Source organism: Calypte anna, chromosome 15, assembly GCF_003957555.1.
Source record: "Calypte anna isolate BGI_N300 chromosome 15, bCalAnn1_v1.p, whole genome shotgun sequence".
Taxonomy (NCBI): Eukaryota; Metazoa; Chordata; class Aves; order Apodiformes; family Trochilidae; genus Calypte; species Calypte anna.
The window spans coordinates 2,009,760-2,037,434 of NC_044261.1; the positions used below are offsets into that span (position 1 = coordinate 2,009,760).

A 27,675-nucleotide genomic window follows, 5' to 3' on the forward strand; every position below is an offset into this window, starting at 1 on the left:
TATTATTTCTAACTGCATCTACCATTGAAATAGAACAGCTTTTCAACAGTGATTCACATTTTTAATGTAACTGATCTGGTTTTTTTCATGAGCTTTTTGTATTTTTCAAAAGTAAGCTAAGGCTTTACTCAGTTCACCTCACTTTGTCCCAAATATCTGCTGCAAACTAAGAGTAGGATTAACACAGGTGTTGTGTCACTTCAGTTTCCCCTTTATTAATGTTTAAATGGCTAACTCTGGGCTCCTTAACTGTTGGATCTGATAGTTCCATACAGTAATGAAGCATCTCCAGTAATATGTAGACATAAACAGAATGCAGTAAGTCAATTCCCAGCAGAAAAAAAAAAAAAACAAACATAAAGAAAATAATAATTTAAAAATCCCCACCTTTGTCATACAGACAAGAAAGGCAAGACACATGTTCTCCATCACAGATATTTTAATTTATCCTACTAACATGAGTCAGTTAATAATTAAAAAAGGCACTGTGATCCTATAAAATTAAGTTTAAGCAATTCAAGATGCAGCAGATTCCTCCCCATTAAAAATATGCTAAGGGATTGAATTGTATTGCTATTTTAATAATATTTTAAGCAGTAATATTTTGATGCACATTTAAGCATTAGAGTGTGGCATTTGTAAGTCAGACATTGCAGGATTAAGTTCCATCAAGTAGAGTAACACCAGGGGAAGAAACTGATTATAAACACAAATAAAACTAAGATGTCTTAATGAAATGTTAAGACTAAGCAAATAGCACTACTTAGACTTCAGTTTCTCTCATCCAAGTGTATTTTAATAATTCAGTTAAATTTAAATTTTTAACTGTTTAACTTTTACCACACCCTTCCCTTTAAATATTACTTGAGATTTAAATGATTTATTTACTTTTATGCATCTCAAGGTTATTGATGTTCCTCATAGCAAAAGACATTAGACACCAATTCTGTCCAGAACATAGCTATAAATGTGCATTTCTTTTTCAGCAAACTGGTAAAGTCAACACATTTCTCTGCAGCAGGACAATAACAGCGATTTTGCCCATAAACACATATCCTTTTGATTAAACAGCTTGATTTTATTTTTGCCCATCCTGAGATGGTGATCAGACTGATTTTCTCTTGACTATTCCACAGAGAGAAGTCTTTTATCACTGTCCTTTTCACATCAGCTTTCTGTGTGCTGCTGTGCTGCCTCGAGCTTTGTCTTCTCAAGGCAAACACTGGTTTTGCTCTATGACAGATCACTTCTAAAACCCAGCTGGACAGGCATTTTTAATTAAGAGTCCAAACAAAGTCAAATAAGGCTGAAATAAACTGCATCCAGGTCTAGCCCAGCATTAGCCCTTAAATAAATCCCGAGAAGCCTGGGCTGTCTCTGTACAGCAGATGGCATTACAGGTAATATTTATCATACTCCAGTCCCAAGGCCAAGATAGTCAGGAGGGAGGATTGACGTCAGCTCCAAGTGAATCAGTCTTAATGCAAGCTGAAAAACTGCTTGTGCCTTCAAGAGTTGATGACATTGTGCAGCACTTCTGCTCAGCGCTCCCGGTTGCATTTATCAGGCCGTCTGAACAAGCTGAGCAGGAAGAGTTCATTTTGTTTTTGCAGTTTCAATGAGCTAACGTAAACGGCTCTTGGACTTTGAGGTGGGAAGATTCCACCCAGCAGCAGTAACCAGGGGAATGCCCTTTGCCTCAGTTTTTGTGCCAAATTTGTGCATTGGAGAATTTTAAACAAATATCACTTGGCAAGATAGCGACCCTCAGGGTACAAGAATAATAGTGAGAGAGCAGGGCATGTGCTGGGAGGGATTTTCAGGGAGCAGGACAGCTTCTGAGCAGTGTTCTGCCCTATTTCATTAAAAATGGTTATTCTTTCTCTCACAGGAGCCAAAGTGATCCTCTGAATAAAACCAAATAGCCATTTTTCATCTGGATACGGCGTCTTCATGCAGGAGTGCAGGAGTTCAGCAAAGGTTATTAATTATCATGTGAATTATGTACTTTTCTTTGGCTACCTGGGTGTGTGACCAGGGATGGAGGGAGTGTGAACTGCTCATGCTGTGCCTCAGCTTGGCAGCCTGTACTGAAACATGGCAGCAGGCTCTGCCAAGTGTGTTTGACAGCCTTGTGCTCATACCAAGTTTCTGAATTTGTAGCTGACAGCTGGCAGATTCCATCCAGGTCTGGGAAATGTGCTGTGGTGTTAGGCCTGGTTGGACTTGAGTCCTGTGTCCAGTTCTGGGCATCTCAGTTTAGGAAGGGATATCGAGGTCCTGGAGCAGGTCCAAAGGAGGCAACTGGGCTGGTGAAGGGACTTGAGCACAGATCCTATGAAGAGAGGCTGAGGGAGCTGGGGGTGTTCAGCCTGGAGAAGAGGAGGCTCAGGGGAGACCTCATCACTCTCTCCAACTCCCTGAAAGGAGGTTGGAGCCAGGGGGGGGTTGGGCTCTTTTCCCAGGCAACTCTCAGCAAGACAAGAGGGCACAAAGGGTCTCAAGTTGTGCCAGGGGAGGTTTAGGTTGGAGATTAGAAAGAATTTCTTTCTGGAGAGGGTGATCAGCCATTGGAATGGGCTGCCCAGGGAAGTAGTGGATTCTCCGTGTCTGGAGATATTTCCAAAGAGCCTGGATGTGGCACTGAGTGCCATGGGCTGGGAACCACGGGGGGAGTGGATCAAGGGTTGGACTTGATGAGCTCTGAGGTCCCTTCCAACCCAGCCCATTCTAGGATTCTATGATTCTATGATGACTTAGCCTCTAAGGGACCTGGACAAGAAGGAGGAAGAATGAGAATGAGGGGAGGGAAACAATGACTCTAGGGAGGGAAACTGAAAAAATGTGCTTCCCTTTCCTGCTAGAGGTGCAGGAGGGCATGGGGCAGCAATGTTGGCTGCTGTGGAGAGCCATCCTGCAAGTGCTGTTTGTCATCTCACACACCCTTGGCAGCAGGACACCCTTATCTCCAGCACACTGGTGAATTTGGCTATGGGGCAGTTCCCTAAACCACCAAGGCTGGGGCTGGGCTGTTCTCTGTGTTCCCTGCACTTTCCTTCTTCCCATTCCAATTGGCAGATTATTATTTTTTTCTTTTATAAGCTTGGATACGATTTCATCTCTAGGTGGAAAATTTTCATGCATTGCTGAAACCTTTAGCAATGTAAAGGGAGTTGTATTGTCCCCATCAAAATACAGAGCAAGTGAAATGCCTGCTGCCTCTCAGTGCTGTTCTGATGTTGGGTTTCAACAATGTTCCCCGTGGGCTGGAACCTGCTTTTCCTTTCACTGCAGTCAGCTTGGGGTTCAGGTTTCACACCTGCCTCTGTTTTATTTACCTCTCTCTATTGTTATTTACATATTTTGGGTGCTGCAAAGCAGCAGCCACCCCTTTAGGCGTCTGGATGTGGAGGCATGAAATCAGTTTGCACAGGTTGTGCAGAGCTACCTGCTGGGAGCTTCCAAAGGACTGAGCCCCTTTTGGAACACCCACGAGCAGAACATAAAACCGAGCTGCAAAAGATAAGGAACTGATAAGGAATTCTGAACACGCTGTGTCTTTACTTCATGCCTTCAAGATGTCTTTGAAGTTGTCCGGGGGGACACCTGAAAGCTGGCTTGTATCCCTACAATTATAGATGATTTCAGTGTTTTTTTGTGTGCTGATTGCATCCTGTTAGAGTTTTGTTTGGCACCTCGGTGGCCCTTAACCCGAAGCGGATTCACCGCTCTGCACTATCACGGATTTCCACACAAACATCACGCGCTGCCGTGAGCTGGCTCAAACCCCCCCCGAGTTGCTCCCCGCTGGGGAAAACAGGAGGAGTTGGCCTTTAAAAATAAAAATTTCAGCGCGGTGTGACTCACAGAACCGTCCTTAATAGCCAGAAAGTACAAACGGCCACCGAGTCCCCTTCGAGTTATGCGGAGCACGCCAGACATGCGGCCCGATATGGGCGTGGAGGCCAAGTATCTGGGTTAGGCGCAGCCGCGGTGTTGAAAACCTAATTGGAATAATTACAGGTAAAAGGGCAGCAACCGGGGGAAACCGTGTCCCCGGCCTCACCGACACCCCCGCGGGAGCCGTGGGCTCCGCAGCCGCCGAGGGGAGGTGGGAAACGGAGAGGGGTGAGGGGGAGGCCCCGCTGCTCCCCGCTCCTCCCTGACGCGGGGGCTGCCGGGAGCCGCCGGGTGTTATTGTCCCGCAATATGCAAATGAGGCTGGGCCGGCAGCCAATGGGGGCGGCCGCCGGGAGGGGCGGGTGCGCGTGCGCAGCTGCGGGGGAGGGGCGGGGCTGACCTCTCCGCTCAGCCGAGTGCCGGGGCCTCAGCACGCGCGGGGAAGATGGCGGCGGCGGCCGGCGGGGTGCGGGGGCGGCGCAGCGGGAGCCACCGGCTCTGACCGGGATCACCTCACGGCGCGGCGGGAAGGCCCCCGGAGGTTTTCGCGGGGCAGCGCCGACCGAGTGGAGAGGAGGCAGAACCCCCCTTTGGGGGGGGGGGGAAAGGAGGAGGGTGTCGGTTAGAGGAGAGTTGGAAGCGCGGAAGGCAACCCGGCCGTGAGGGGCCCGGGGAGTGAGGGGCAGCGCGGAGGGCCGAGAGCGAGAGGCGGCCCGGGGCGGAGAGGGGAGGGCGAGGAGCCAGGCTGAGGAGGAGCGGAGCGTCGGGGGCTGAGGCGAGCCGGCCGGCGGGCAGGGGAAGGAAGGCTGGCTCCCTGCGGCGGGCGCTCGCAGGTCAGGAGGCGGCTGCGCCGGTGGCTCCCCGCGTTCCTGGCTCTGGGCTGCTGGGCGCCCCACGCCATGTTCTCGGTGCTGTCCTATGGCAGGCTGGTGGCCCGGGCAGTCCTGGGCGGCCTTTCGCAGACGGACTCCCGTGACTACAGCTTGGTGACAGCCAGCTGTGGCTTTGGCAAAGATTTCCGCAAGGGCATCCTGAAGAAAGGCATGTGCTACGGGGATGACGCCTGCTTCGTGGCCCGGCACCGGTCGGCGGATGTGCTGGGTAAGTGGTGGCGGGGCCCTGCTCTGGGGGTGCCCAAAGTGGCTTTGGCATCGGTGTCCCCACCTCCCCTTCCTCAGCCGCACATGGCGAAGCGGCTGCGACTCGAACTGCAGACAAAGGGAGCCGGTTACGCCTGTAAATGTCAGCGTTGAGTGATTTTTAATTTCTATTTTTTTCTTTTGGTAGTTTCTAAAGGAAACCCTCGTGCTCTTTGCTGCAGCACGATGCCCACCTCACTCAGCTTGGGATGAGGTGTTGCAGGTGTTGGGGCTCTGACCTGCTGGTTCACCTGTAGGTGCTTGTAAGGCCTAGTGGCTCTGAAAGCCAAAAAAACCAAACAAAAAAAAAACCCCAAACCAGCGTGTAGTGCATTTCACTTGAAAACCAGACCGTGCCCCATGTGTGTGTGTTGGCTTTCTACAGAAAGGATCATTGAAATAGACACTTCCTGATTTCAGAGACTGCTGTGTCCTTGTCAAGTGAAAGGCAAAGTGACATTGAGACTGGTTTCAAATGTCAAACTTCAATTTCAGTATTTGTTCTGTCCTGATTTAGGCTCAGTGGTTTGGATTCACGTGCAGACTGAATCTTAAGGGTCCAAATATTAGGAGTAGTGAATAATTCTACCTAAATTGGTGGAATCTTTAGTTTATGAGCAGCATTGATTTGACAGTGCTTGACCTTTCTCCTGTGTAGTCAAGGTTGAATTTGGCTACCTGACACTCTGACAAAGTTAGTTTTTGAGCAACGAACAGAAGTAAATTTTAATCAGAACTTTGATTTTAAAAGCAATAGATTACTTGCCTTGGCCAAGTCTTTTTTTTTTTTTTTTTTTTCTTTTAAAAAAACCAAAACCGGTGGGATTGCACTGCAGTGCCTCGTGATGTGGTGGTGCTTGGTGATTCTTCACAGTTTGGTGCTGTCCTTGTAACTTGGTTGCCGTTTAAAATAGCTGAGATTTTTTTAGGATGCTCTTAACTTGGTGCTAGGTAACAGCATTGCTGCTGATTCTCACGGGAGCTGTTACTCTAAGGGTGATGCTACAACTTTCAAGGAGATGTCCTGAAAAAACAGGACATTTTAGCTACTTTGCATCTTTTCTGTTGTTTCTGTTCCAGTTAAACTTTTTTTTTTCTATGAGAATTAGCTGCTGGACAATCTTACTTTAGCATGTGACTAAGGCTGGCTGCCTTTAAAGTTCACCCCAGGCCAGCACTGATAAATAACTGAGCAATCAGTATTTGCCCTTAAGAAATGCAGCATCTGCTTTGCTCAGGTGGGCTCTCTGCATGGGGAAGCATATGAATTTAGACCCCTTTGATGATGTTTAGGGCTTTTTTTGGCCATATTTGGTAATTACCAGATGTGGACTTACAGCTTGTTTTGTCTTCCTTCTGGACTCATCAGGGAAATGCATTTCTAAGTTGGTCTTTGCATTAATGTTCATGGCAACTTGAAAACAAACAGTTGTAACTTCACTTCAGGATCAAACTGCAAAGAAAGCTTCAGACCAGGATGTCTGAAGTACCAAGAAAACAATTTAAATAGAAAAGGTGTTTTCTTTGACCCCTATAAAGCTTTTTTCATCTCAGTTCTTTATTGCTTCTCTAATATATGTACCAAGATAACAAGGTATGTTGTGCAAACAGTAATGGGTTTTGATGCTATCTAACTTGATGCTTTTTCTTCATCTCTGCTTCTTAAGTTTGCAGACCCAGTAGTTTGCTCCATGTTTCTGCTGCCATGGTCACCACTTTGCTCTCCCTTTCTCAACCAGCTCTTGTACAGAAGAACAAGAACAAGCTTCTTGTACAGTTTGCTGCAGAAAGAGTTTCAGCACCAGTGTTTTTCTGGCCTCAACTCCTCTTACTCTCATGAAAATGAGGTTTCATGCTTTATTTTAAAGGCTCTAACAAGTTTTATACTAATTACCTGCCTAACTCTGCACCTCAACAGAACAGGCTGAGCTGAAGTGGTGTTTTTCCAGCTTCATTTATTTTATCACTGTGAGTTTACTGAAGAGGCTGGTGTGGTTTTAGCCAAAATGGACACTAGACACAGTAAGAGTGCTTTTTAGAGGGCAGTACATTTCAAGTGTATCACTTAGAGTTCCTCTGCCCTCGTAGTCATCAGTGACAAAGCAGTGCCAGATAATTAATTGAAAATTCTTCTTGCCAGTCTTTTCTATAACCAGTCTATGGGCAGCATGCCTGTGTAGGATGGATATGGGTGTGGTGGAGCAGTGAAAGAGCTACTCCCAACCATTTGGCATGAGTGCTCGGGGACTCATTTTCTTAGGTCAAACAGAAGTTGACCAAGCATTGTGTTTATAGCAGATAGCAAAGTGCTAAACACTGCTTTTGTTCTGTGTGTACTATATAGTCATAAGGCTGAAAATGTAACTGTCTCCTACTCTGTGCTTTATTCTTTCATAGTAAGATGAACAGAAAGCTTAGGAAGTTTCATGTTAGTTCCAATCCTCCTGTAGTTGTTAAAGGCTTGATAAAGCCTATTACTGGCAAATCCTTGAAAGTTTTGCCTCTTTTTTTTCTGTCTGGGATGTAACTCTTAAATTCCCATGTTTTTCTCCCATCCTGAGCACAGGGAGAAACAAGAAACTCAAACCCAGAGTGGTTCCTTTGGGATCACTCTGAGAAGAGGAAATAGCTTTACTCCTAATAGTAATCTCTAGAGCTTTATGTCTCAGGCCCATGTTTCCTCGTTGCTGCTGGGTGTGCCATATTACTGTACCTGTCTCTGTTCTCATTGTCAGTGTTGTGGTTGTCCAGATCCTCAGAATATTCAGGTATCTTCTTGACACCTGGGAGATGTTGAGGAGTTCTTCCCATCTGAAGGCATGGCTTTGTCCTCCTTTTGAGGACAGAAATACTGTTTTGCAAAGCTGAAAACCAAAATTCTTCAGAAACTGCCACCTCTGCTTTTTCCTACTTAGCATGCAAGTGGGATTTTTAGTGCATAAGGGAGCAAAACACAAATTCTAAAACTGAACTTTAAAGACTTCATATAAACATTTCATTTACTTACCAAAACCAAGCACTGAAGCTTGTTTTTAACTTTTCAGATGTCCTGTTCTGGTGATTGTTTTTTCTGTTGTTGGGATCTGCCTTTTCTTGCTTATTCCTGCCTTATCAGGCTCCTGATGTCTTTGCTAATTTTTTTTTTAATGGATTTTTCAAGCTGTTGTGTGACTCATTATTGAAACATTGCAGCGACTGATGCACATCCCGTGACAGCATCACTTATACAATGTCAGTGCTCGGGAGAAGTTTGGGTGTAGCCAGGGTGACTTGACTTGTCTTACAAACTCCTTTCTGTCCCCAGCAGTAGTAGGAAAATGTCTGGCAGCAGGGCAGTGTTCAGCTGCTGCAATGTGAACATTTTGGTAATTGTTTTATTTGCTGCAAATACTATGCTGCTTTTTTATTTGTTTTTAATTGAGGGGGTACTGTAGGGCAGCTGCTCTAAAGTGAAAGGAATTGCACTTCATTTGAAAATTACATTTGTCAGCAGCCAGTGTAGAAGGAATGTCAACTTGTAGAGTGGCAAAGCCCCTGGAGTATTGTTAGTCTCACTGGCAGCAAGAAAAGTAAACAAGAAAATGCAAAAGGATTTGTAGATGAAATGTCAAGGTTGTTCTGGCAGCTGTAGAGAGGAAGGGATCCTTACTTTGATGTCTGAAGGTCATTTAAGACTATGTTAAGTGGTTTATTTGGTGTCATACCTATTAAAGAGATTGCTGCCTCATCACAAGTGATCACACTAAACGGGATGAGTTGTCTCCTTGCTTCAGAGCAGCCTTTCACCTACTCTGCTGGGACAATATGGGGCATCTTAGAGGGAATAATCAGTGGTTTGAACACAATTGTATATGTGTCTTAATTTGTACTAGAGCAAATCAATTTTTCCTTTTAGGATGAGAACATAAGTACTGCCATTTGTAGAGACACCACAGACCACTGAGAAACATCCCTGTTACCAGCCATGTTCAGTGACATTGGTGTCAGCACAGCTAATCCAAATGTCAGCAGAGCTGTTTTTAAGTGGCTTTGGATGTAACCTCTTAGAAATGTGGTAGTTCTCTTTCTGAGAAGGCAACTATAATCTGGTTATTATTCTTCACCAGTTTCTGCACAGCTGCTGTGCACGATGTACTCTGATCAGCACTTGAAACTAAACACTTATTTTAATTGTTGATAGTGGGCAGTTACCCACTCCAACACAGATCTTAGCTTGGAGCAAAAGCAGGTTTTGTCACAAGTCGTGGAAGGAAAGGAGCAAAGCTGAAGACAGTACAGAAGGTGAGGTGTTCATCATGCCTGTGTTGCAGGCAATGTTGCAAAAATCTCCCACTGCTTACTTCAGCTCCTCAGTGCTATTAATAATGTGAGCCTGAGATTTCTCAGGCTAGAAGTAATTTCAGTGCAGCTTGCCTGATGTCTGACTACAGTACCTCTCCCTTTTCAGTGTTTCTGTGTCAACAGTTCAGCCACGAAAATGAGCTCTATGGTTGCTCAACAGTTTGAGAGATTAAATAGTTGTGCAGGGAAGTTCTGTAGAAACTTTTAGAAGTAGTTCAGTGTTCTCCTGTAGCTTCTAAAGCCCACAGAGCAATTTCTCAAGGCTTTATTAAAGTAGGTCTGATCTACCTGGCAAAAACCTGTTTCAAGAACAACAGTGTATTGTAGGAGGGGAGAGAAAAAAAAAGATACAAGGAACTGCTGCTTTTTCCTGGAAGTAGGGGCACTATTTAGTGTTTTCACTTCCTTGTCTCCTTCAGTTTGTTCTTGAACATCATCTCTTTCTGCCTGTTGGTTTTTGTTCTTCATTATCATTTATCTACTTATTCTTCCAGTACTTTTCTATTTCATGCAAGGCTAGTTTAAGGTCTACTGTAACTTTTAAAAGGCAGAGTGTGAATAAGTAACCTTTCTTTTTGTAACTAATTATCACCCACAATCTGCCTTTAGGAATTTGCATTTAGCAAGGTTATTTCTTTGTCAGAATTTGGTGGGGGAAGTAGGCACCGTGTGGCTGTAACATTGTGATCCTGAACACCCTGGCACTAAAGCTGGTGTCAGCTTTGAGACTGCTTTGGGTGGAGAACCTATCAAGGTGTGAGGTTTACTGATAAAATAAGAAAAGTTACCAGTTTTATTTCAATTCTGATAAGCTGACAAATATTAGGAGCTGTATTTCAGACTTCTGTAGTGCAGCAGATTGTACTTTGTTACCTTTCTCCTGTACTTGATGCAAAATAAATTCAATCACAGACCCTTGGGTATTCTTTCATAATTTGTTTTGTTGCTAATTCAGGTAGGGATCTCAAGAAATGTGAAGTTCAATAAGGAATCATGGGGTGTCTGGTCACTGAGGTTGCATACAAAAAGCAGTTCCTGCTGGCACACTTGTGCCTGCCTGATCCTGCTGCATGTGCTTGTTCTTGGCTGATGCAGCATTTGGAAGTTTCCACCTTTCAGGAGACTTTTGGGACTCTGACCATGGGCAGGTTAGTTTGCCAGCTAGCCAGAACTTGTAACACTATTTATATTAAACAAGGTTTGATTATTATCATGGTTTTGTTGTGAACTTTAGGCCTGTTCAGTTTGTATTTGCTCTGAACTAGAGAGAACATCTGAATCTGACTTTAAAAAGTGGAGTGCACAAGTTTCAGCACCCACTTCTGCAGTTCCCTTCACATGTTTGCATTTCAGCTGCTGCTTTTAGCATTTTGAAAGAAACTTGAACAAGCTGCAGTGCCAGTATCTTCACTTGCTCAGTTTCAGTGCTGCAACATCAGTCTTGAAACTTCATTACAACTCTCTCTGTCCCAGAGATCTCCATACACTGAATTTTAATAGTTGGAAAGAGCCAACTTTTGGCCTGACACATGGGTTAAACACAGTGAGTGTTTAATCTGGCAGTAGTATTTGTGTATTTTCCAGCAGAAGGCCATGTAGTGGAGTGTTAACTCTCAGTGATTCTGAAAAGTCTCCTTAGTGTACTTAATACTTAAGAAGCATTTGTTATTTTGAAATAATTTGTTGTGAAATTTTCTATTACTTTATTTACAGTGGTTCTTCATCTAGCCACAGGCATTTCACTGTGTCACGTGGACATTTGTGTAATTTCTGCCTAGGCTTGAGCAGGGAATATCCAAAGAAATACTCTTTGTGTAAAAGTCTCTGATTTATTGGATAGCTTAGAAAAAAAGTGGGGATTGTGAACAGTTCAAATTCAGCAATTCTTCTCAGCCATGCAGTTTGACTTCAGTGTCCTGAGTCCAACTTTGTAAGATGGGTATTTTCAGTTAAACAGTGGATACTGGAAGACAAATATTTAATGTTTTATGATGAAATGCTAGAAAATGAAAACCTGAGCAACTTTTTTCCCTTGTTAACATAATAGTTATTTTTAGTATTTATAGCTTTTTATATCTGAGATGAAAACAAAGATTAATATAAATCAATAGAGCTTGGCATTACTCCTTGGCAGTGATAGTTCAAATTTGCCTTTGGTGACAGAGGGGAAAACATGCTATTACATAAAAATTACTCCATTTATATGACTTGAGTTTTCAGTTCTTGCTACTTCTGGAGTTAAAAATGTTCCACAAATAGCTGAAGCTCCTTGTTTGCTGTAGGTCAAATATCACAAAGTTTTCTTCAGCTGTCTTCTCATTTACATTTCACCCATTTCAGCAGCAGTTTGCTCCATCTGTTTTAGAACCACATATTCTTTTCCTATAAAACTGTTGAGTTTATGTTGAGACTGTAGAATGTAAAGACAGTGGTTGTGTTTGTACACTATGCTGAAGGTGGGACAAGATGGCAAGAGAGCTTAGGGAGTGTAAAAACCTCTTGGGGCAAAACCAATCTAGGTGGCACTGTGTGGTTCAGGGCTTTTCCTGTGTCCTGCCATTGATTGTGGTGACTCCTGGCTCTGGGCCAGGCAGGAGGAGGCACTTGACTGCTCTGGCAGTGTTCAGGAACCCTGCTTTTGGAGCCAACAAGGTCATTTAGCTTAAATTAAATGAACTGACCTGTCATCTTTTAGAGATACAGCTCTAAAAAAAACCCCACAGAGTTTTGCAAAACACAAACCAATGTTTTCAGCTGTGGGCAAGGAGAAGAATGAGGTGGTAGTGGTGGCACATGAGTTAGTGAGTTCTTACAGAGGTGTTTTGGGCCTGGGTCTGCTCCATGGGTGCTGCATCCCCAGGGATGGAGCAGTGCACAGCAGCCTTGTTGAGTCTGAAGCAGTCTCTGAGGACCTCCTTGTGGGCCATCCAGAGCATGACTGTTCTGGAAGGCACTGGCAGAATGTACTTAAAGCTGTTAGTAGTGTGCAGTAGGTAGACAGGAAGGAAGGCAGACAAAGCCACTTCATGGCTCAGGATAGAGTATGAAGTGTGGTGCCATGATTACAAATTCAGATTTCCTGCTTGGAGTAAGAAGTGACTGAAGGAAATCAGGTGGCATACTCTTTGTTTTTCCTTTAAGAATCAAAATAGGTTTTGCTAATTTACCTTATCAGCTGCTTGCTGTGATGGTGTTCTTGTGCTGCATGCTAATGCTGTACTGTTTCTATTGAAGTATTTCCCAAGCAGGGTAATGCAGAAAGAGTTTATGGATGGCTTGAGGCAACTCTGTAACTTCTGGCGAGCTTGTTTTGTAACCACCTTAGGAGGCAAAAGCTTTGTACAGCACTTGTCAAACACCCCCATTTTATTGCATTGGCCCTGTTGTCAGTAAAGCAATACTTTATTCAGCTGGTTATCTTGGAGGAGTAAAAAACCTGCTCATCTGGTAACTCATCTAAAGCAAACATCATCATCCCAACCTGAAGCTTGGTTTCTGCTTCAGGTTCTAGATGTAGGACTTTTTCCTAATAATCTCTTATTCTAGATTTGTCTGCATGGCAGCAGGAAGCAAAAGATTAATCCAGCATTAACCTGAAGTTGTGGGACCGGTGAAGAGAGGATTAATTTGTTCTTGAAGAAACCAGAAAAGGGATTTGTGAGATTGCCAAGAGTTGCTTTTGCATGAGCTTCTTCCCAGGGTCTGCTCTGAAGAGGTGGATGCAGTCACCTGCCTTCCTGTAGTCTTTTTCTAAGAAAGCAAACAGACAAAGCAGGTGTCTGAAAGGTTGTGCACTATTTTTGGGAGAAATCTGATTAATGTTGATAGGCTGTTCAGAATCTGGCTATAACCTCCTGTCAGATTATAGTTCATGCCAAGGTCGGCTCTAAACCTTCTGTCTCAGTTTCAGATGGTGTCCCATGTGAAGGGCATCTGGAGATAAGGCAAACTCAGTTTTACTTTCAGTCACATTTTCATGCTAATAATGGCTTTTTTTTTTTTTCCCTGAGAGTTCAACAGCATAATCTGAGTGGTGAAGTTGGTTTTCTGTGCTTTTATTATGCAGATGATTTTATCTTTATTTCGCTACAGAAACCTGTGCATGAAATGGTTGGTCCCTTATATGGTGAGGATCAAAAGAATTTTTAGCAAAATCTCTAAGTAGAGATATTTTTTTTTCTCTTATATATTACCTTTGGATTTTATTTTTATCATTAAAGCCAGTTAAAGAAGTTCAAAATCCTTTAGCCAGCTAGGCAGCAGCAGGTTATATCTGTTGCTTAACTCTCTCTGACCACCCCTGTTTTCTGTCTCCATCTTTTCTGCCTCTAAGGCTTCTCAGAATCCTCTCAAGCTTTGGCAGAACTGGTCTCATTTTCTGATATGTAGGATGTCTTGAATAACTGAATAAAAATTGATTGGATCAATCAGTTTTCCTTCTTTTGCTTGTCTGAAGCTGTAAGAAAAGAAACTACTCCTACAGGGTAGGTCTCAGCGTTGTGTTGGCTACATAGTTTTTTAACACACTTGGAGTTTTCTACAGAAATGGATATTACCAGATAGAAAGCATTATCCTTCATGTGAGCAGGGAACTTCAGGCCACTGAATAAAGTTGCTTTGTCATTTCTGTGCTATTAAAAATCTTAACTTTCACATTCAAACCTAAGAGAAACTATTCTTCTATTTTAATGTGGGCTAATCTAAAGTTTGAATCCCCCTGCTTCCCCTGAGAATTCTCAGTGTTGGTTTTTGTATTCTCTTCAGCAGTTCAGATAATATTTAAAGGTTTGTCTAGGAGCTCATCAGAACTTATCTTAAAAAAAACTTAACTTTTTTTTCCTCAATCAAAAATATTTTCCAAGCAGGTGCTACGTCCTACTTTATAGTTACCAGATATCACAAATGGTGTTAAAAGTTAAAAACATTGTTTTGGAAACCATTTGTTTTGATCTAACTCTTGTTTTCTGTTTTCTCCTAGGGGTAGCAGATGGTGTAGGTGGCTGGAGAGACTATGGGGTTGACCCTTCTCAGTTCTCAGGGACTCTAATGAGGACGTGTGAACGTTTAGTGAAAGAAGGACGGTTTGTACCCAGTAATCCTGTTGGGATCCTCACTGCAGGTTATTGTGAGCTGCTGCAGAACAAAGTACCTTTGCTTGGTAAGAGAGCAAAAATCCATAAATCCAATCTGTGCTGTGTGTTATCTAGACATCTACTCCCTCAAGATTGCTTCAGTCTGTTGTCAGCTTCAACTAATTTGCAGGCGGTTACTTTCTCTTCATTAACAAAAAAAGGAGAAATGTGGTTGTGTAGGAAGCATCCTTGTTGTCTGTCATGTTTAAAAGCTACCTTGATTGATTCAGTAATCAGGGAGTGTTTGTGTGTGTGTGTACACAGCATATAAAAGGCAAACTGGCCTTGTGTGTGAAGGGTGATTATTCACCAGTGCTTGCAGAGAGTTTGCAAAATGAACTCTGCAGTAGAAAAGCTTTGCCATGTGCTCTCATTCTCTCTGTTATGTCTGTATAAATAACTGTGCTCAGCTGAAAGCTCTTAATGGTTGGTTGTGGCTTTTTGCTTAAGCCATGCAAGGAAAAATATTTTCTGCTGATAATTGGATGCAGTTCTGCTCACTCCTTGCCTTACTGCTCCTGCTGCCTTTTATGTCCAGTGAACTTGGGCAAAAACCTAATTGGTTGACTTGAGTAGTTTGTCATGCAACCACTGGTACCGTACATAATTTTTATAATTCTTTGGGGGGCAACCATTGCAGAGATGTTTCTGAAAGCAAACTGAAGTGGATGCATAGCATATTCTGTGTCAGACTTGATTTTAGGCTGGGCAGCCTGCTGCCTTGGGATTGGTGAGCAGATAGAGAGGCAACATTTGGCCTCAGCTGGCAAGCTTGAAAGCAGAATACTTTTCTAAAGGGCATGTGACCTCTTTTGCACCAAGAAAGTGTTACCCTGCATGATATTCATGCTTCTCACCTGACCTTAAAACTTGTATGCCAGGAGAGTGCCATGTAAGCTATATTTAACTTCTCTGCTGAGCTTTGGAACAGATGTTCTTACATTATATGCTGAAAGAATAGGTTCAAACCTGAGAAGTGACCTTAAGTATCACTAAAATAGCAGTGGTTGGTAATTATGTTAGGATTTTGTGAGTTTAATAGTGCTTATTGGTGCAAAGCAGATGGAGCTGTAAGTGATCTACAAAGTGGGCCACTGGTGAGAGCTCTGGGAGGGGCTGAGCCAATGGAACAGCCCTGCTTGGCTTGACCTTTCCAGTGCTGAAAAGCAGCATATGCTGAGTCACAAGATCTGCATTCCACACATGGCCTCCTGGTTACACTCTGCTAATAGAGTTAGAATTTGAAACTAATGATCCTTAGTGTTTCTCCTTCAGCTGAGAACTGTATTTTTAGAAGGAGAAGTAAAAACCTGGGAATTGTCACACCAAGGAGCATTTAGAGTTTTATTCCAAATGAAGTGAAGGGAAAGGACTCCATGGAGTATTAATTGGGCAGTGACTTTCCCTTGCTGGTTTGCTTTAAGTCTTGATACTTTGATCATCAGAACTGAATCTAGCAGATATTTTAAAGTAAAACTGAAGTAGGAGAAAACTGCCTTTTTTAAACACCGTTCTTGTGTTGCAGAAGCATCTCAGATGCTGCCACACATAAAATCTGAATTTTCCCCTAACATACTGCTTTGACCTACCATCCACTAAGAGTGGAAAAGATCCTGTCTGTTCTTTAGTCAACAAACTGAGTGCAAGTGCATTGCAGGGAACTCCCTGTATTAGGGAAACATCTGGAATAGGGGATGCCTGGAGCCAGCTGGACTTGAGCACCATCAGGCCTGGTTGTAAGCTTAGCTCATTGCAAGCTTGTGGTCTGTCCAAGATGTAACTGCTTGGAAACATCTGCTGGGAGAACTTCAGGGTAGAAGATGGAGACTGTTCACCAGCTGCTGGTATGGGGACTGACATTAGAGACCAAAGTCAGAAGGAAAAGCTTTAGCTGTACTTCACCCTCTTCAGGAATGAAAGGTCTTTTTTTTGGTGTGTGAAGAAGTGAAGTGGTTGCTGTTTGAGCAGGACTTGGTCTGGGGAGGGATATCTTTGCAGTGCTGTTATTTTTGTGGCTAGTTGGCACACTTGGTGGCTACTGCCAGTGAATGAATCAAGAATTCCTCAGTGCCCTCAAGCATGGCTGGGGTAGTTCTGAGCACAGGAGACAAGTGGACTTGTTTCTATCCTGTCTTACTTAAATCTGGAGTAGTATTTGTCTCTGAAATGTATTTTCTTTAAACTTGTGGAGTTAGGATCCTGAAGACATGACAGGATTATTATTTTTTTTTTTTAAACATGAAGATAGCTTTACAGAGCCCCTCTGAGAAGAAAAGCATTTCAATATTCTGACAACAGCAGTGGAATAATACCTAAGAACTGCTTGCAATTTAAGTATTTACTTGGCATGGTGTGTTTACAGCTGATGAGTGAAACTGTGTGGAGAGCACCTAGCATTGTATGGAGGCTGCTGGAATTCTATTATCTCCATGATTTCGGAATTTCAGTATTTTATGTGAGTTCTGTAAATCCAGTCCTATAGCAGAATGTGCTGACATATGTTGGGATGGAAAACTGTAAATAAAGTGGAACAAAACACGTATTTGTCAGCATAATGTGTTCACCAAAATCAAAGCAGGAAAAGTAAGTTCTGTACAAAAATCCTCATTGGGGCTGCAAAGATTTTTAGCATTTTGCTATTTGTAGTCTATATTAATTTTGATATTATTAAATATTTCTGGTTTTCCTGATCTGTGAGCTTGGATAAATGGTTTCAGTAACTGGACTGTGAATTAAATCAGTTTAAGAATAAGCAATTTCTTCAAGGCTAACTCCAGTTCATTCTGGTTGCTTCCAGGAAGCAGTACAGCTTGTATAGTAGTTCTGGACAGAACAAGTCATCGTTTACATACAGCCAACTTGGGAGACTCTGGATTTTTGGTAGTCAGAGGAGGAGAAGTTGTCCATCGATCTGATGAGCAGCAGCATTACTTCAACACTCCCTTCCAACTCTCAATAGCTCCACCAGAAGCAGAAGGAGTTGTCTTAAGTGACAGGTAAGATGGGAGAGGATCTTAAGGTGCTGGCATCTTTGGCTGCACTGGGGAGCACTGGGAATGCCTTGGTCCATGGCAGGGTATTTCTCCATGGAGCTGCTGTTCCAAGAGCATGGCTGGTGTCCATGCTGGGTGTCCTGTGAGCAGTGTTTGTTCCCAGTCCCTGTCTGGGCTCTCCTGAGACTGGTTTGGAGCACACTAATTTAGATAACTTGGCAGTGAGGTAGCAAGGGCTTGAAGAATAAAGCAGAGGGACATGTGACTGTAACTTGTGTTTCCAAATAGCCCTGTGTCCTGCAGCATATTGTATTTGACCAAAATGAGTGTAAGAAGAGAAAAAAAAAAAACCACCACCAAACCCTGTTTGGCAGAACACCAAGCTGGGAAATGAGAGTATTAGGAAAGGACAATCTGTTCAGAGAAATGAGGCATTTCAAAGGCACACTTATGCTTGTATCTTCCCCTAAGAATGCTGGGTTGATTCATACTCTTGACTTTGAGAAGTCTCACCAGTAAAATAAAATCTAAAACTTGAACATTTTAAAAATCAGCTTTCAAGTATGTGTTAGGATACAGCTCTTGGATCAATGGGTATGCTCTCCTTACAGTGATATCCCTCTTCTGAATACAGGAAGGTGATAAAAGGATCTTCAGAGACTGATGATAGTGTACAGGGAATGCAGTAGGCACCTGAAGTTCTTGATAAAGGGTTTTTAAGTATTCAAGCTGCTGCAGTACTTTAAAACTTTTAATGCCAAAAGAATCTTTTTGAAAATGTTGGTCAAGTTGTGGAAATTCCTGCTCATTCTTGTATGTGCTTTTACTGCTTCATCCTAAGACTGCAGAGTAGAACTGAAATTAGAACCTGAAATAATCCAACCACTTTATTAGACTAAAATTAAATGATTGCTTGACATTCCAGAACTGTTAAAAAACCCTCATTTTTCTGAGATTCTGTGTCATCTGGGGGAAGACAAAAAAATAAAACCCACAAGGATAATTGATAGTGTCCAGTGGAAGTCAGGGAAGTGAAGTGATCTGAGTCATCACATCATAAAGAAAGCACAAGATAAACGAGCTCCCACACTTCAGTTCTGACTCATGATTATAGCTTTCTGGCCAGTTTCTGCACTGTTCATGTTAATTAGTGCTCCTGTGTGCTGCCTAAATGCTTCTCCAGTAGTTCTTTTTTGATTTGTTGTCCCAGATAAATGTTAAAGTTGCCTATATCAGGGAATAAGCAGGCAGTCTTCTCTGTGACCTTCCTGAAGGTAGAAATCAAAACAGCTCTTTGGCAGAGCCACATGGCATGGGATGCAGCAGTAATAACCTTGTAAAGACCCCGAAGGATCTGCACAACTGAAGGGTTTGTCTTCATGCTGCTTCTGAGAACCAGATTTTGCATCAATAGTCATGGCCAAAGCAGCTGTTTTCTCCTCCTGGTGTTGTGTGATGTGTTAGACATGAGCAGACCAACTGGCTGTGGTCTCCTGGTGGCCACTTCCAGACATGTTTTGTGTTCCAGTGCATTAGAAAGTGATTCAGAATCCATGAGTGTTTTGGCTGTTCCTGTTACAAATTGTCCTTTCAAGTTCAGCTCTGGTACATATTTAAGATGAGTGAGAAGGAAGCCCTGAGCTGCCATTAATGGTTTCCATGGAGATCCACTTGGGAAGTGGCTTAGCTTGCAGGATTGTTCATCTGGGAATTTGAAATGCAAATCCTTTGTGTAATAGCTGGAACATTACCTGTTTGCAGTCACAGTTCTGCTGGAGCTTTCATGACAAGCTCTCCTGGTGCCAGAGCTCCATGGTTAGTCAGGATTTCTTTCTTTTGCAGCAGAACTTTTAACAGTAGTGAAGTGCAAAAGGTGTTGGTGTTGAGTTTGGCACTGCTTGGTGCCTCAGCACAAGTTGGAATCCTTTCCTTTAACATTCCTCTCATCTTCACAGCCCTGAAGCTGCTGATAGTACTTCATTTGATGTCCAACTTGGAGACATTATTTTGACTGCAACAGATGGACTGTTTGACAACATGCCTGACTACATGATTCTGCAGGAGTTAAAAAAGCTGAAGGTAGATGTGTGTATTCTGAATTCTCTCACATCCTGTGCACTGATTACCCCTTAGGGTTACTTCCTTCACTACTGATCCACAGAACCATTATTTTATAGAAAAGACTCACCACAAAGTGCTGTCATTTAGACTTTCCAGTTAATACCATGTGTGAGCAGCAGACCTTGACCCCCAAAAGATTTCTTGGATCTGGACCCAGGCTGGAGTCAGAAGCAGCAGCTTGGGCATAAATTTCCCAAGTAGCAGCTGGTACCATGTCACTGAGTAGTGATGGGAGGGAGGGAACAGGGGAGATGTTCCATAGCAGGCACTGCCCTTGCCCAGCTGCTCACACATTGGATTTGTCTGCACTTGCAGGTTGTAGATTATATGCATAAAAATACAGCCTGCTCTTATGGGCAGTGAGCTGTACACTTAAAAAATAATGTGAAGCTTTTCTGAAGACTTAAAAAACAGTAATTCAAAAGTTGTGTGGGCTGTCTGGATTGTAGTTTATGTGCTTGAAAATCTTTAATGTTCTGTAAAAAAATTCCTGGGCAGCTTTTCCACAAATGTTCATCTTAAGTAGTAAAAATACATTAAAATATATTTTAATTTGGGTGAGAACATTTAGCTGAAGGGTATTTACTTACAGAAAGGGAGGTATACTTAGGCAGTATCAATATGTATAACCTCCCTGAGGAAACTATTTTGATGTTATGAAATGCAAATAAGGTTAACAGGTAGAATTATAGTCTGGCTGTAAAAAAAATTTGCCTGCTCTTCTCCTGCAGCTACATATCTGAGAGATGGTGTCAGAGGAGAAGGGTTTAAAAGACAAATATCTGAGAGGCCTCTGTCTGCACATCAGGCAGGCTCATGTGTTTCCCCCTCCCTGCAATATTCATGGCTGAAATGGAGCCCTGTGTGGTGAAATGGAAATTGTCACCTTAGTGCAGCATGAGATGTCAGAGAGGCTTTGATCTGGATAGTGAAGGTGATGGCAGCACTGAGGGTCTCTCTGTTTGGAAGGTTCTGGTCACAACCTGTGAGGAGGTTTTTTTATCCTGCAGCTCTGCTCCCACCTTCCTTTGACTTTGCAGCTCTAAGGTTAGGCTGGGATGGAGAGGGAATTCCCTTGTGGAAACAAGCTGAGCTCCACCTTTTGGCGTGTTTGGGAAGGGCACGGGTATTTCCCAGCAGTTTTTTTTCCCGTAGTTAATAATGGAAATGCTTGTTAATTCCCCAGGCTGTGGGAAGGACTCTTGAAAGGACAAAACATTTTTAAAATGGTTCCAGACACCAAGAGCAGTGGTTGCTGTGTCACTGTGGCTGGAGTGGGAAAAGTCTTGGAGTAAAGTAGAGATACTGAGACAGAAGAACAGGGCACTTAAAATGCAGTTTGTGTGCTCAATAAATTATTTACCTGCCTTGTGAAGTCTCTCCAGAGCTGATCATGTGGAGTTGGGTGAGAGAATCAGAGTAAGGATCCCACTCAAGGGAAAGGAGTGACCTGAATGGAGCCTTCCTTGGGAGGAAAGGATGGTGCTGTAGCTGTCAGGTACCCTCTTTCCCTCAGCTGAGCCTGTTTGAGTGTTAGTCTTCAAAGTTTCTAAATTTTAGAAATACTCCAAAATCAAGTCTTGTAGCTGCTGGTAGGGAGCAGAGCTCTGGACTTCAAATATGAAGTCTTGCAGTTCTAACCCAAATTTATAAAGCCTGAAGAAGGTGATAACGAGTGCCCTACCCTGAGAGAGAGACATCCAGCAGTCAGGGATCTGAAAAACTGACACACATCAGCAACACTACACTACCAGTAGATTTCCTGTAAGAATAAACCTTTTTCCTCCTTCATTTAGAACTCCAACTATGAGAGTATACAGCAGACTGCAAGAAGCATTGCTGAGCAAGCTCACGAGCTGGCCTATGATCCCACTTACATGTCACCATTTGCACAGTTTGCATGTGACAATGGGTTGAATGTGAGAGGTAAGATAATATTTTTTTTTTTCCCTTTTTCTTTCTTCTCCTCCTCCTCCCACTCTTGCTATCTTGGAGAAAGCTTCAGCAAAGGGAGGTTCCGTTGTTCCAGAACCTGATAGGAAAATAGGGCGTTCAGAAATGTGCTTGGCAGGAGAGCATCAATCCAGCAGGCTGGTTTGGCAAGGATCCCAGCTCCTGGTGCAGGTCATCCCAGGCCCCAGCTGCTGCAAAGCCTCCTGTGGGGAAGCAGCAGAAATGCAGGGAATGCAGTGCACCCATTTTATTTTTTTATTGTTAATTTTTTGTTTTAACCTAATATGTACACTCCTGCCCCAGGAATCCTGCCTGTCACAAGTTCTCCAAGCTCTTAGGGAAACTGTGTTTGACTTGTTCCTTGGATTTGGGTGTGTGGCTGGTAGGGTGTGTGTGTTGTTTTTTTGTTTGATTGGGGTTTTCTAAGGTGGTCTTTTATTGATGCTTTTTGGTCTTCTGTTATTAATGCTTTTTAGTTGAGATTCTGCCCACTATGTGGTGGTGAGTGTGGGGTTTTGGTTCAAATTTCTGACTCTTGTATCATTAGATTCCCCTCCTGATCTTTCTGTTGGTTCTGTTTCTTGCACTTCAGAAGGATACTGATACCTGGCAGAGTTCAGAGTCCTGTCAGGCACCTTTTTTCCTTTTCTTTTTGAAGTAAATAAATGTAATTCTGCTAGTAGAGATCTCTTGCAAGGGCCTTAAGCATCTTTCCTAAAGGTAGAGAGAGTAGCTGTAAAGTTGGGGCTCCACATTGCTGCAAAGCTCCATCACTCAGTAATGGAACTGCAGCTCTCCTCTGTCCTCTGTCCTTGGCTCCCCAGGTAACAAAATGCCTCTTTCCTGAGCTGTTTCTCTCAGGTTTGAGTGTTTTGCACTCCCTGGTGAGGTTTGAGAAGTGACTACTAAAAGCATTAAGTGGCTTTTGAGAGGACCTGCAGTAAAATAGTGCTGGAGAAGATACTTGAGAGGTGATTGATTTACAGTAGAAATTCTTGTGAAGATACCAACCTTTTATTGCAGCTTTTTTTTAGCAAAGCAATGTCAGGGTCTTTTTACATTTAATCAATAAATAGTCTGCTAGAAAATGGGCTTTCTGCTCAGCTGGCTAACAGCAGTGTTCAAGGGTCTGTACTTTTTTTAGTGGTAGCTGCAAAGGAGAGGGCTTTTGTGCTGTGTTCATGTCACTGCTGCCCTCAGCTGCGTGGTAGCAGGGAGGGGGCAAAGCAGAGCACTCGTGTCTACACAAAACAGCTTTTGAATATTCAAACTATTTTTTTAAAGAGCCTTTGATGGGGGAATCAATGAATCAGCCAGGTTGGAAAGGACCTCTGAGATCATCACATCCAACTCTTGATCCACTCCCCCTGTGGTTCCCAGCCCATGGCACTCAGTGCCACATTCAGTCTCTTCTTAAAAACCTCCAGGGATGGAGAATCCCCCCCCTCCCTGGGCAGCACATCCCAATGCCTCAGCACCCTCTCTGGAAAGAATTTATTCCTAATATCCAACCTAAGCCTCTCTTAGCAGAGCTTAAGTCCATGCCCTCTTGTCTTGCTTAGAGCTGCCTGGGAGAAGAGACCAACCCCAGGTCTGCAACCTCCTTTCAGGGAGTTGTAGAGAGTGATGAGGTCTCCCCTGAGCCTCCTCTTCTCCAGCCTCAACACCCCCAGCTCCCTCAGCCTCTCCTCATAGGATCTGTGCTCGAGTCCCTTCACCAGCCTCCTTGCTCTTCTCTGGACCTGCTCCAGCACCTCAGTCTCCTTCCTGAGATGAGGAGCTCAGAGCTGGGCACAGGATTCATGTCACAGATGATGGGATGACCCTTTGGGATTTATTAAGTAGTTTTCTCTTGTGTTCCAGGGGGAAAACCAGACGACATCACCGTCCTTCTGTCCATCGTAGCCGAGTACACAGACTGATCCCCCCGGGGTGTTGGCTGCTCCCACTTCTCCTTCCCCCCCAGCTCCCAGCACCACCCCTACGGTTTCCTGCTGGCAGGATTGCTTCTCCCTTCCCAGCTGATCCTGGGTCTCGAGCTCCTCACCTGGCTTGAGACACAACCCAAGTCTTTGTGAAGAACCACTCTCCTCATACACTGGTCTGTGTCTGCCAGCAAGAAATGAAGAAGCTCAAGGCTCCAAGCATGTCTTTCAGAGCTTACTCATTGTCCTGAAAAAGGGGGAGGATCAATCCCACCTCGCTCCTACCTTTGAGATGTGACTTTTTTTGTTTTTTTTCAGAGGAGCAGAATGGGTTTCTCATCTTCTTTCAAACTAAATTCAGTAGCTAAAACCTCTGCCAGAGGGCATAGTGCTCTATTTACTGGGAACGTTCACTCTTCATTAAAGGGTATGTTACACAACACCCTTCCATAAGCATAGTCTTGTTACAGTGATAGCTGAGGTTTTGTGTTTCCAAGCTCCAGTTTTCAGGAGGTTTATAACTGCTGTAAACATTCTGCTCTTGCCATACCTGGTGTCAGCCTAGGAGCCTTTTTCTAGTACGAAATTTCAAAAAAAAAAAAAAAAAAAAAAAAGAAAAAAAGAAAAGCAACAAAAAAACAACAAACCAACCATACTTAGTTCGAGTTAATATTGGATGCAAAATGTGTTTTGTGATTTCAGGTGCTTAACTGTGATCTTTAAAAATTTCTGCAGATCATTCGTCCATAAATGGGCCTGGTATCTGGAGGTTTGGGCTGTGGATAACTTTTTTTTTTTTTTTTTTTTTTTTTTCTTCATTTGTTTGTTTAAAACAAAAGATTTAAAAACCCCAAGCTGGCCAAAGCTGAGGTCCCATCAGCATTTTAACCCTTGTTGCCAGCACGGGATGGTGTAGCACAAGTGCTCCAGTGGGAGGATGCACCAAGAACATCCTCAGCTCTGAACGTCTTCACTTTGGAGAGATGATTCTGTCATTAACAAACCATTAATTAGTGTTAATAATTCCCATTCTTGCTTGTGTAGGACAGAATCTGCTGCACCAGTTTGAGTCCAGTTGATCCTTAACCTTTCAGACTCTCAGACAAGCACCTCTTGGCTTCTGCTGTGGCAGCAGCAGTGAGTACGTACACAAACTATTAATTAATATAATCAGCAACACATTTCAGTAACTAAAGTTTAGGGGTTTCAGAATGAACCTTAATGATGTTTACAGTTATCTAACAGCCACTTTGCAATATTACATTTCCTTTTCAATGACAGTAGCTCACATTTTTGTTTCCCCCCCCTCTCTTCCAGCCAGCTTTCCTTTTTTTCTTTCCTGAGGTTCATACAAAAAGCTGATAGCTGTAAAGATATATATATTTTTGGTCAGTTTTTCATTAACTTTTTTGCTGGTAGAAAAGTATGTAGAAATAAATTAAAGCCATGTTTTTATATATAAAAAGTCGGGTAATGTTGCTGTTTAGGTGAGTGCAGTTAAACTTGGTCAGTAAGGAATCTTACCTGCTCTCAAAAGGAGATTTTTACTACCTGGTTTATTGTATTAAAACTGTTTAAGTTTGAGGTTACCTCAACTTGTTTAAAGAATATTTGTGGACTTGTACTGTATATTTGCGTAACTATGTCAAGCTTTTATTTAAGATCATTTAACATGTACCATGTACATGTCATTTTACTATATTTCAATGCATCATGCTTGTAACAGGCATTTCATTTATAATAAGTGATTAATTTGGGAGCTCTCCAGTAATTTATCTGCTATTCCTAAATTGGCATAATGTTAGCTATCTATTTTAAATCACCTTGTAATTCCTTGTCAAAATGCCTTAACTACCCTAACTTGACCAAAATACTCTTTTGGTGAGGGTACGGGGAGGATTCTGCTAATGAAGACAAATTAATTAGTTTTGCCATCCATGGCACAGTGAGTGGTGGATAACTTTGCACAAATTATCAGTCTGTGTTGGGTTTTTTTTGTTTGTTTCTTCTTATTTACAACTGAACAAGCTGTAGCTTGCTGTCTCGTTAGGAGGAATGTATTCACACTGCAGCACAGGGCTTTGTTTCTAGCGTTTGGGAGGGGTTTTTCCCTCCCCAGTCTGGGTGTCTTTGACATTTTATTCTCCAGTATTTACTGTCAAGCTTCTTGATTAGAGCAGATTTGATCAATTTCTTCTTTTCCCTTCAGCTTTCCTGAGGGTGATGCCAACCTTGCTCTCTGACCCCTGGCTCTCAGCCTGCTCCTCCCCAGCCCTCCTTAAGCCCACCCCCTCACACCTTCTAGAACCATCCATAGGGCTGAAGCTGCTCCTCTGAGCAGCATCTGTGGAGCCATTTGCCTCACATCACACCGTGATTTATTATTATTATTATTATTATTTTGGTTTTTTTTTCCTTTTAACAAAGAACAAATTTGGATTTTGATTTACAAATCATGAGTTTATCCCTCACCGGACACACCAAAGACCAGTTAAAGCTTTTAGCTTTTCCATCTGTTTATAAAGCAATACTGTATTATAAAGAACTGATATTTTTATCACATGCTTGATTGTTTTTTTGGGTTTGGTGTTTTGTTTGGGGCTTTTTTTTAGTTGTGGTTTGTTTTTTTTTTTTAAGATGTGCACTCTAAACATATCAAACCTAATTTCTTCCTATGAACTTAAGCTGTCTGCGCACAACAGATTCTTTTTTTTTTTTGGCAGAGGAAATGACAGGGCCCATACTATCAAAAACTAATTTTAAACAATGCATGAAGCAGTAACACTTCCTAGGAATTTAGATTATTGTGACTGTTCACCAGAGGAAGGCCCAAAGAAAGGTGTTTCTGTGGCATGGAAGGGAGCACGAGCAGAGCAGAGGCTGCTGCACAAGGTGTGTGTTTGTTCCCAGGAGGTGGTGGGTGGGGAGCAGTGGTCAGAAGGAAAAAGAAGAGTTTTTTGTACCCCAGGAATCCCCAGGGCTGGTGGGAGTTGGGGTTTCTGCTGCCCTGTTTGGGTAAAACAGGGCTATGATGTGGTGAACTGGGAAAACTCTGTGGTTCCTTGCTACTTTTCCAGCTATCTTTGGTAGAGCTGCAACATACAGTTTCCCTCTAAATGTCCTTGTGTTTATGAAGGAGGTGTAACTGAAAGAAAAACAGCAAAAAAAAAAAACCTGAAAAAAATAAAACAACCAAAAAAAAAACCACCAGATTTTGGGACCAGACAGTTCTGACTGAGTAAAGGAGGAGGAAGAGGCAAAGGACTGGCAAGGATGTGAGGAGTTAGTGATGGAATCTCCATCTCTTGGTAACCAACATCCTTTTTTCCAGGGGAAAGCAGATGGTGTGTGTAGCAACTGGCTGTATGAGGTAGTTTCTTACAAAGATAGCTGAGATAATGAAGCAAATCTGAGTCTGTATCTAATGAGGTTGCTTTTTTGTTGTTGTTTAAAATGAGACTATCATCTATGCTTACCTAAGAGGCAATTATGTGAATTTCATGTCTGAGGTATAACTTATGCAGGAATAGTTCTGTAAATACATTTAAATGAATTGTAAAGATATTTAATAAATATAGTATTTATACTAAAATGTTGGTTTTTAAAGTAAAACTGCAAAAGCTGTGTTTGTTACTGCAGTGGGGTTGCTGGTGAGGCAGAGATGCTGTGACCTGAGGGAAGGGAAGAAAATAACCCAAGGCTGAAGCACAGACACCTCTGAAACTCATCACTTTTATTTCTTTCAATGCATTTCTGTGACAACTTTGGCTGTTCAGTTAAACACCAGCTCTGTACCTGCTGTTCTGTAGCAATCCTGGCTGTGCTGGGTTTATTTCTCCAGCTCCTGTGACTTTCCAACAGGAGCTTAATTTGCCTGAAGTGGTGGCAGGGTTTGAATTCTCCTGTGAGAATCCTCTTGAGAGCTGAGCTCCCAAAGCAGTGGGCAGTGCACACACTGAATCCACTCAATCATGATCTAAATTTGTCTTGCATCATGAAAATAGAGTGGCAAACAGCAAATAAACATTTAACCTGTGCTGGTGCAGCACTCTGTACTGAGTTCTCCCCTTTTATTGGCACCACTGAGTAGGATTCCCACTTCCCAGCCTATCAGAACAAACATTTGGGAAGTGCAGTTCACCACACAGGCAAAAAGTTTCCACAAAGAGTT

At 42.8% G+C, this 27,675-nt stretch overlaps 1 protein-coding gene across 1 annotated transcript; it reads left to right on the plus strand.

Moving 5' to 3' along the window:
* Positions 1-4,326: 4,326 nt before the first annotated feature.
* Positions 4,327-27,552, plus strand: PPTC7 (PTC7 protein phosphatase homolog). Its single transcript, XM_030460626.1, has 6 exons — positions 4,327-5,001; positions 14,359-14,538; positions 17,310-17,508; positions 19,461-19,584; positions 21,423-21,552; positions 23,443-27,552. Exons 1-6 carry the CDS (start codon positions 4,800-4,802, stop codon positions 23,499-23,501), a joined length of 894 nt encoding a protein of 297 aa, XP_030316486.1. The 5' UTR covers positions 4,327-4,799; the 3' UTR covers positions 23,502-27,552.
* The last annotated feature ends 123 nt before the right edge of the window (positions 27,553-27,675 follow it).

What these genes read in the sequence shown, in the direction of transcription:
- PPTC7 (XM_030460626.1), top strand. Translation starts at nt 4,800, where the DNA reads ATGTTCTCGGTGCTGTCCTATGGCAGGCTGGTGGCCCGGGCAGTCCTG. An exon ending in GAACAAAGTACCTTTGCTTG is followed by an intron (nt 14,539 to 17,309) that starts GTAAGAGAGCAA and finishes GGTTGCTTCCAG; the next exon opens with GAAGCAGTACAGCTTGTATA. An exon ending in AGGAGTTAAAAAAGCTGAAG is followed by an intron (nt 19,585 to 21,422) that starts GTAGATGTGTGT and finishes TCCTTCATTTAG; the next exon opens with AACTCCAACTATGAGAGTAT.